Source organism: Thunnus maccoyii, chromosome 2, assembly GCF_910596095.1.
Source record: "Thunnus maccoyii chromosome 2, fThuMac1.1, whole genome shotgun sequence".
NCBI lineage: Eukaryota > Metazoa > Chordata > Actinopteri > Scombriformes > Scombridae > Thunnus > Thunnus maccoyii.
Genome location: NC_056534.1, coordinates 25,015,863 through 25,026,773, shown reverse-complemented (window position 1 = coordinate 25,026,773; position 10,911 = coordinate 25,015,863). Strand labels below are relative to the sequence as shown.

Genomic DNA, 10,911 nt, shown 5'->3' with positions numbered 1-10,911 from the left:
AACTCTGTAAAAATATTTCATTTCAAGTACTGCATTCAGAATTTAGTTAAGTAAAGGATAGAAATACTTCCTTCACTTACTTCTTATTACTTCATAGCAACCCCTCAAAATGAAAATAATGTGTGTAAGGAATAACAGTGTTCACTTTCCCTTCATAAGCAGCCAGAGGAGATACCCATACTGATTGATTGAAAGAAATTGTGAATTTATGCTATAAAATACAATGATATTACAATATAACGCCGCTACGGTGGGGTTTCATAGATGAATACTGCTTGCACTGGCTTACTAGTAAAACAAAAAATATAATTCAACAACCCTGTATTACATCCTACCTCGTGTGAAATGAAATGTAATTTTCTTAATAATGCTTTCAACATAATGAAGAGATAAATTCAACGTACAGGCCCTTTAAATGTATGCTATGGCCGTAAATGTAAATGGAATCTGACCATAAATACAGTATGTTCAAATGGGTTTATTTCAGCATTTTGTGTGGATTTGGCAACTTCATACAGTCAACAATACTGTGGATGACGGGAATACTTCTGGATATTGTTTACAGTTTATTAATAATAAAAATTGGCCTGTGACAGTCCATTAGCATCCAAACACAAGTGACGGCCCCCTCAGAACCGCACAGGTGGATACCACACTGGAATTTCCTTTACAAGTCATGACAACGTCCTCACACACACACATAAATTCATAGTGCATCATAAATATTTGCTCTATACAAGTCCACAGTGTCCATCCTCCTTTTGCACTGATGCAGCTATTTTTCACTGCCTCCAGTTTCAGGTCCACTGCTGAAGGATTTGATGAAATTCTGGATCCTTGTAGTGTACGGGACAAAGTCTTTCTTGTAAATGATGACAGTTTTGGTGTGAGCAGTCTGGTGGACGACTTGATTTGGATCCTCCGGTTCTTGCACCACTTCCTCTTTTTTCTCTGAGTTGGAGAGGGAAAGAAAAGAGTGATTTTGCATCAGATACTACTGTTATCATACCTACGTACACTGGGTTAAGAGAATAGAGCAAAGTCTAAATGAATGTGACAGGATTAGTTTTTATTAAAGAGGGATTTGTTGTTTTGTATTGACTTTTTCCATTTAGTATAAAAAACACAGCAAACCTTTAAATGTATGGTCATCATCTACTTCTGATTAACTTATCATTTCATTTGACAAGTTTAACCTTCACAAATCTTCAGATACTCAATTTGGAATTGGATCTGTTGCTTCGTTCTCAAAATAATATAGTGTAGTCAAAAATACTTTTTTTTCTTGAGTCTGTTTCAACTTTGAAGAGTGTGTCTTCAAAGCTTCAGAACTACCTTCTGTAGTTGGGGTTAGGTTAAGGTTATGTTCAGTTTCAGGTTAAGACAAGGAAAAACATAAATCAATAGGGACACAGACTTCAACACAACCAGAGTAAGCATTCAGATTTACTTAAATTGAAATACCATAATGTAAAAATACTCCATTAAAAGTCCTGCACCCAAAAAGGTACTTTTATAAAATTACTTTAATGTTGTCTATTTTATTATGGTAACCAAAATAAGTACTCATACACTTGTTAGTGTTATATTATAAGCTAACATATTATTGGATTACTACTACTGATACCTTAACATGTAAGCAGGATTTCACAAATATAATATATATATTATATATCATAATTTACAAATTTACGCCAGAGGGCTTTACAGTCTGTACAGCAATACAACATCCTCTGTCCTTAGACCCTTGATTGGAGTAATGAAAAACTCCCCTTAAAAAAAAAAACTTTAACAGGGAAAAAATGTTAGAAACCTATGGAAGAGCCACAGAAGAGGGATATTGTTCAGTAATTTGATGTACTTTAATACAATGCATTATTGTTTATCTTAATCTCTCAAAACAAAGTAACTGTCACAAAATATAGTGGTGTAAAAGATACTTTATTCCCGCTGACAGTGTGAAGTAAAGTGGAAGTATAAAGTAGCAGCAAACGGAAATACAAGTGCCTCTAAGCACACAACACTATCAGTGTTTATTGATAACAGTGATGGATGATGGGAGCAGTGATGTGGGGTAACAGATTCAGCTGAAGGCTAGTTTACTAATGCTAATTTAACATGAACTGGAATATATAATAACTGCTAACAAATACATGAGACAGCAGGATACACAATGTCACTAAAACAGCTGTCTATTATAGAGTAATAATAATAAACAGAATAAACGTGTGTGTGTGTGTGTGTGTGTGTGTGTGTGTGTGTGTGTGTGTGTGTGTGTGTGTGTGTGTATGTGTGTGTGTGTGTGTGTGTGTTGTCACTCACCTGACTTGTCCTCATAACGACCTGTGTAACTGTAGTACGCATATGAGCCGATCATGGTCCAGATGCCGACAGCGTAGACTGCAGACACTCTTGTGTTCCACTTCGCCAGATCTTTGAACGCCATGGCTGTAGTCTGCTCTGCTCTGACAAACGCCTTTGTTTGTTGGTTGGTTTGTTTTGTTTGTCTCTTGATAGAAATGTGTCGGGATATCCTCAACTACAGCGATCAGGGTGCAGCCATGACAGCCAACCCGGAAGTGCATTAAAAACACCTCCGGTGTGGTGTGGACCAGTTATTAAGAGGGAGGGTGGCCACATCAATGCCACATCTCCATGGACTGAGGCCCCTACAGATTTACCAATGAGTAAACTGAAGACCCCTGATGAACTGACATATTTATCGATGTTTCATATTATATTGAATGTATAACAATAACAGTGCAGAACATTTCATAACTTTACAATGAGTGAACTTAACACCTGCAGTAAGGTTGTGTAAAACTCGCAGTTTGGCTGAAATATTTGAATATTGCAATACATTACAGATGATCTTTATATTTTATCATCATCATCATCATCATCATCATCATCATCATCATTATTAACTGTCATACATACCTAATATAGTTTTTTTTTTTTTTTTTTAAAATAACAATTACTTTCTGTTGTTTTCTTCACAGAAATTAATTAAATTCTGCAACATATATTTAAGAAAAGTTTTCTTCCACACCTTAAAATCAAGAGGGTCTTGTGACTCCCCGTGAAGCTTTAGGCATAGATGTATTATATCAGTGTTGGTACAAACAAGACACTATATGTATATTTGTAAAGTGCTTTAAAGGACGGGTTCACAATTTTTCAAATCTGTCTTAAAACAACAGTCAGGAGCCCAAATGAACATTGAAACAGGTTTTTCTTGCTGTAATCATTCCTCCTGTTCATACTGACCATTAGAAGATTCCTTCATAATGCACTTACAATGTAAATAATGGGGGACAAAATCCACAGTCCTTCTGTGCTAAATTCCATTTAAAAGTTTATCTGAAGATAATATGAAGCTTTAGTCATCCAAATGAGTCCAATCAAGTAGATATCTTTCAATGTTACAGTCTTTTTAGTGCCAAAGTTGGGATGTAATGTTGGGAGTAAAGGCAACAGTGGTGCCAGTGGTAACTGGAGCACGGGGGGCAGTCAACAAATCAATGGGTGAGGTCAAAGAGAGTACGTCCATATTTTTTTACAGTCTATGCTTCCTCCTCCACACTCCGTTGTGTTTGATTCCACAGCATGATATCATAACAGTAGTGTTGCATTTCTGATCCAATATTATATCATGAAACTACTTTTCCCTCGAATATACTGACATTTTAGCATTTGCTTTTCTCTATTGCTAGCGAGAAAACAACTTGGCGAGTGGAGTGTTTTGGGAGACCCCTTTTTGACAGTCCTTGAAGGTACCACTGAAAAATAAGGAAAAGTAGTTTGTATCTTCGATATTTTGCAGGTGGATGAAGAGATTTTATTACACGGAAGAGAGAGGAATGTTTAATGTCATTCATGTATAGCTACTACCCACATTAGAACCATAGGAATAAACTTGAAAATTGGTGAAGCTGTGTGGGTATTGATTGACAGCTGTGATTGACAGTTGGCTCACGTACTGCTCCGGGATTCACACTGATTTGGACTATTGTTGCAATATTACGGTAAGTTTCATGACTTACTTGATTACGCATTAGCATAATTCAGCTAAAGTAGCTAAAATATTTGAATATGGCACCACAATTACACATGTTAAAGGGGACCTATTATGCTCATTTCCAGCTCTATATTTTTATTCTGAGACTCCACTTGAGTAGATTGGCATGATTCACAGTTCAAAAAACTCCTTATTTATCTTATACTGGCCCTTTATGCAGCCAAGTCATGTTAAGTTACTGCTGACGCAAACCCAACATTTTCTGCTTTACTGCTTCAAATTAAAAGCTTTTTAAATGACTAAATAACAGAAGACTTTTATTGTGAAGGACTGAAACATGTTCCTCACTGAATTAGCAGCGCTTCATTAGCAGCACTAAAAACTGGTTGACACAACAACATATGGAGATATTTGGAGCTATTTATTGATCGGAACAGTTAGAAGTAATGCAGGGAGGAATAGTACAAGCACAAACAGCCAATGTGATGATGACGTTTGATGAAGAGCTGCAGACAACCAGCACACCACCAACAGGAAAACAACTTATTTTACTTTGCCCTACTGTGTAATGGCTTTGTAATGTTAGTGGAGCGGAGCAGTGAGCTTGCATTCTGTGCATGGAGCAGATGCCCATATAAAGAAATCCGTCATGAGGTGATGTCAGCTAGTGCTGAAAGTGGAAAAAACAATGGAAACTGAGCATTTAGAGCAGTCTGAAGCCGGTACTTTTTGGTCACGGGGATTACTTCTGCATACATTTTCCTCATTATTTGACACTTCAGCCATGTGAACATCCAACATTGTGACATTATATATATAAAACTGAAAATAAGGAAAAGCATAATAGGTCCCCTTTAAAAACAAGAAATGTGTGAATGCAATAATTATGTTTATTTTTAATAAATTACATTCATTTTATTTTTCTAATCTCAACAGTTATATCTCATATGATCAGTTATGTTTGTTTGATGAGTGCATGTTAAATGTTCTGTTAAATACAACTAAATAAAATCTACAGATTTAAAGAATGGGGGGGTAAGATCTTTGTAAAGAGGAAAGGAGCTGAGGAGATGTCCTTGTTCTTACTGGAGCTCTTGCCAATGACTGTTCAAGTATTAGAAAATGAATAACACCACATGTATTTCCCTGATTTATTATCCTACTGCTAATGATACGTAGAATAAAGGTCAGAGCTGTCATCTGACATGCCTTGTGGCAACTCTATACTGAAAATTGTATGCAATCTTTCTCCTCCCTCCATGCTAGCTAAGATATACAGGTATGTTATCATCATGTGAAAACAGGAGACCGTCCTCACAAACCATTTAATTAACACAAACAACAGATTTGATTTATTTACACAGAAAAGAGCAGCTGTAGACTTGAGACTTGGTCTTCAGTCAGACTTCAATCACTGAAATGATTAATTGAGACGTAGCAACAATTGAGGACACCACGGTCACAGAGGTCACAGTATTTTTTTTTCTGGCTTTGGGGACTTGAAGTGCAGTTGCCATATTTTTTTGATTCATTGCCATTACGGTTCAGTCTTTTCAGGACAAAAAATGAAATATAAATATATAAGAACATCATAAAGGAAACTTTGGGACATACAACAGTTTTTCATTAATAAAAAAATCTTTAAACAAGTATAAAAGTACAGTCGAGTAAGATAACATGGGAAAAATGTAATATTTTTGTAGATTCCCCTAAAATCTTTTGCATGTTGGGCATAGTGAATTTGTTCAGAGCGCTTCTATCAGCAGTAATTGGCAGGACAACATCATTTGTTTGTACTTTTCAAAACCATTACACACCACTGTTAAAAATAATATTGTATGATGTTAAGGTATGGTTACTACTATACTACTTCTTTAAAGTTAACCTTTGTTGTCATGACAACCATAAAAACCACAATTGTCATTACAGTTTTTTAAAAAACTGTCCAAATTTGTGGTTGGAGACATAACACTCACGGTTGGAAATGGGAAGCGAACAGCATCTCCTGCAGCACTAAGTCCCCATTTTGCAAATTAGGATCTAACAAGCCACCCAACCTGTGTCTGTGTATAGATGTCAAACATAACTATAGGTCATTTTTGGCAACTGACATTACCATCTATTGTGTCGTTTTTCTTAGGAGGACGAGCTCTAATATAGCTACAGACAGGCCTACCTCATATCTTGAATATTAAATTATGAATCTTATGCACTTGAAACTTGACTTGGACATGGTTAGAAAAAGCTGGCGATATTCTATATTTTTCTTACTGACAACAAATTGCATAAAAAGAATAAAACCAACAATATGTCAGTCCATCTCTCAATACTTTTTTCACTCATTTGCTCCTACTGAAGACGGACATCTTGAAAAACAGTCAAATATATATTTAAATTAAGAATATACGTATATTTGAAGGCTTAGGATTTTCCTAAAACAGCTGGGCTGGGCACTGTAGTTTTTAGCAAACATTACTGAAGCTGCTGTAATTAGTGAATTTGTAAGAGACTGTTTTCTGTTGTGGATTAATACACTACTTGAGTATTTTCTGCAACCAGATGGCGTATGTGTGATCCACTCAAAATAAACAACAGGGCCCATGTTGGTTTTGGTTTTTTCATGGGATTTGTTGACAATATTACCAGACTTATCCTATTAAAACAGGTGATTTCTGAGACATCTGTGTGACCTATGAGGAATATAACAAACCACAATTACTTGAGGGGAAAATTTATAGCACTGCAAAGGATGAGTCACACACAACCCTTTTTGAAAATGTGTCATACAAAAAAAAGTTTCAGGTGCACAGAGGCTATGAAACACCTGTGGCTGTATCTGAAGAAATGATTCATAGAAAAAATATGTGGGGGCTTGTGCACTTTCACTACTATTTTCATTACAACTTTAGCATTTTGATGAACTAGTCAGTGTTAAATGGTGTCAAATGTATTTTATCTTTTATCTTTTATATTAAAAAATAGTCCTTGTATCACAAAAACCTTCAGCTTTTAAAATGGCTGCTGTTTTGACTTTGAATGAATCACCAAAACATTCCCTCATATTGTATTCTATTACCCATTAACTACCCTGTTGTATGTCCAAAATATTTATAGGTATCTACATATGCATGCAGCTTTGGTTTATGTGAAACTATTATCATTTTTTTATCTCAAACTCCTGGAGGCCCTGAAGCATGTAGATCAAGACCCATACTTGCAGCTACTGAAACATATACCTGATTAATAGCATTTAGCCGTTGGGTGAACAATTTTAAATGCCAGTCATTCATCTCTCCCTGAACTGCACCTTTGAAGACTCATAAATACTTGAGGCTGTTTTTTTCATTTTACTATGCAGTATGTATGATTTTATCTTCTGTGGAATTGCAAGACAGAATCCAGAAAAAAATTTCCCTCCAGGGACATTGAAATATATCTTATCTTATCTTGAAGCGGCATCTTATCTTATTTTAGCCTGGCCAAAATCAAAACAAAGCCCCTCCCTTGCTAGTTTGAAGTTGTAGGTCAGGTGAATGAGCAGGAAATCCCACATTTTAAGAGAGAAAAGAAAAAACATTGTGGTGGACTTGTGAATGGACATTTTGAGCGTGTCATATTAGAAGCATCTGTGTCACTAAAGAATTTGTTCCTCACAAGTTTCATCCAAGATGGTTTCTGACTTGTTCAAGCAGATATAATTGCACCAAATGATCACACATCCATCATACATCATTTCTTTTAACTTTGTCTCTAAAGGTTACTCCATGTTAACTTTTATGTAGTTTCATGGTGGTTACACTGAATATGTTAGTCTTGTATCTGACCTTTGGGTTCTGGAGTATGATCACATCCAAACAAGTTAAGCATAAAACGAAATCCTGCCATGAGTTTAATAATGACAGATTTTTATGATTTTCAGTGAGGGTTGCTCAATAATCCTCCTCCAGAATCCAGAATGTAAACCAACATACATGAAGTGTTAACCCCAAAATGAATCTAGCTGTATCAGTTTAAAGCTGCACTGATCATTATTCTTAGATTAACAATGGATCAAATGACTATGTGAAAGGTGTCAATTACACGTTTTTTAAAAATCATGTATTGTAACCATGTAGACAAAGGTCTCCTAACCTTAAGGAATAAGTCACTTTAACCCAAACCAATTTGTTTCCCTAACCCCTAACCAAGTAGTTTATTTACCTAAACCTACTCAGATGTTAACCATAGTGTTGTCACATCGTAAATCTTATTTATTTGTCAACAGGGATTTGTCACAGTTTTGGAAGGCCCACACGTATGATGTCATCCTGCTGATTACTGCCAATAGGGGCGTCAGATGAGAAAACACTTCCGTGTGCTGTTCTAGAGTGTACGGACCAACAATGTATTTTGTTGTTTAATTTGGAGCACTTTTTGCACATAGTTTTGATTTTCCAGCCCACAAACTCTAGTCTCACCAATCTCATTTCCAGCTGCTGCAAACAGCTGTTTTTGCACTAAAGGACAGAAAAACACACAACTCTAAATTAATGCTAATGCTGCTCCATGGTTGCTGGATGTGTAAATAGGCTATTGTTTGCTAACACAATCAACATAACAATTTTATGAAGTAATAATATGACAATGCCATGCTATTATTTGCTGATGCTGTACATTTGGCATAGCATCTTACCTATGAGGTGCTAATACTGTATGCCAATGCCATGTTTTCAACTTGTTCCTCTTCCCCCAAGTGACCAAAAATCAATTGACACAGCTTAAAGTTGTTACTTTTGTCACTGGTTAGTTGTTGTTGTTCAGTGTTTTCCCTTCTCATAACATATAAACCACCTCCAGCTTCTACTCAATAATAAAATTCTCTGTTTAAGTCTATTAATCTATAGTATATACAAAAAAGCAGAATACAAGAGGATGAACTGCAATATATTTGTTTTAATTCAGCCCGTGGGGGCATGTACCTGTGACGTTGTAATGAATGCATTTCTCAGCTCCACTGAGAGTAAATAAAAGTGCAGTCATGGTTCAGGTGGTAGTGTGGTGCCAAGCTCAGTGTACGAGTCAGGCCTCACTGCCACTGTGAGGCTAAAAGCATGTAAACAAATCAGCAAATCCCAACATAACAACTTTGGTTTTTTACATAGTACCTTTGAATATAATTCATAATTATAATTAATATTTGTATATAATTTGTACTGTAGTCTGCCCAAGTCTGATACCAATTACAAAAAACAAAGAGATATTTGAATATACAGTACTGTGTGGAATCTGATGTGGAACCATGATCCTCACAAATGAAAGCACTGCCACATTTTCTAAAAACAGATAGAAGAAAACGGGGCGTTTCACTTTCCATGCCTCAAGGAAATGTTTTCCCTTTTCAAAGATTTTTTCAGGTTGTTAAGGTTCAAGGTCATATTGCTCACAGACATGTTCAATAATTTGTTGTCTTCACACCTTAAACAATCATGTTATCAAAGAGACGAAAAGAAAAAATTAGCAAAACAGTAGTGCCACACATTGTTAAACCACATTTATCTTTATACTTGTGTTTTACTCTTTTATTCACAGAGCCCAGGGCTATTTTTCCTGTTCTGTCTTAACAGTGTGCCTGTCAAGGGCTGAAGTAACGGCCCCTTCCACTTTGTTGGAACTTGTTGGCTGAAGCTATGAGTCAGACAAAGCTTATACATAAGCGCTCCAGGCACATGCAAGTCTATGGCACTGCATAGCATTTTCCTGCAGCACATGGACTTAATGCACAGCAATGTGGTGAATAGGATAACCTGAATAAGTTGAAGCCTTTTTCTGTTGGGGGCATAAGGGGTGGAGGGATTATTTTTGTACAAATCATCTAAAAGGTAAGCAAAACTCTTCACAGTTTTTAAGGATGGAAACCTTTTCTGAATATACAAAAAAAGTAATATATATAAAGCAGTTATGCATTATATTATATACAGACTCAAAAACTGACTCCCACTTAAACACAGTGATTTAATATATAATCATAGTTTAGGTGTAATAGCTGTAATTCCAATAATTATAGTGTTTATCGGTGGTATTTATTGCTCCTTTCCATAGTCTGCTACATGTATAGTGTTAGTTGTTCACGGTCTAATATCTGCACTTGACAATGCAAACCTTGGAGCAAAGCAAAGTCTATAACTGAGGTTTTGTTAGAAATTGGCTTATGACATTGTAACTTAGTGTTAATATTTCCATCACTTCTGAGGGCAAAACAACTGCATTATACTAATGATGATGTTAATAGTCAATTATGACCCCACAGACTGAAAAAAATGTGCTCAAGACACAAAGAAGTTGAGAGCGTGGCATTTAATTTGTCTCTCACAAACAAATTGCTCAGTATTTATACTCCATTAATGTCTTAATCTACAGCTAACATCTACTGTCTGCTCAGTCAAGTTTTGATGTTTTATAACTGTCAGTTACGTAAGTGATTTAGAAACTGAAGTGTTTTTTCAGATCGGCCAAATAGATGTCTGAAATGTAAGTACAAAATTGTGTCCAGTCATTTAACATAATTCTATTTACATGTATTAGATATTTCAGTTTTTCATGCCTGTACCTTCATGGAGGTGCAGGCTGTATAGCTGGTTTGGGGGTGTTGGGGATGTGCAGTATGTGGGTGACATTGCACAGGCTCCCCCTGTTAGATCAGGCTAATGTTTCCAAAAAGACCCTCCAGCAAATTGTTGCTTTCAATAAACAAACTTGTATTGCAAACAAGTCAACTTTCCACAATCTATCAAAAAGCCTGTATTTTAGCTTTATGAAGACATATTTCTGATTGTCAGGGTTATGAGAAGGTTGCTTATACTCGAGGGGTCATAAAATATCTTTGAATTCCAAGTTTGTGTATTTAATCTTGC

At 35.9% G+C, this 10,911-nt stretch overlaps 1 protein-coding gene across 1 annotated transcript; it reads right to left on the bottom strand.

Moving 5' to 3' along the window:
* Positions 1–458: 458 nt before the first annotated feature.
* Positions 459–2,600, bottom strand: LOC121883016 (small integral membrane protein 26-like). Its single transcript, XM_042391519.1, has 2 exons — positions 2,323–2,600; positions 459–951 (listed from the first exon to the last, which is right to left on the bottom strand). The coding sequence occupies exons 1-2, from the start codon at positions 2,444–2,446 to the stop codon at positions 776–778; spliced, it is 300 nt and encodes a 99-aa protein (XP_042247453.1). The 5' UTR covers positions 2,447–2,600; the 3' UTR covers positions 459–775.
* Positions 2,601–10,911: the final 8,311 nt, after the last annotated feature.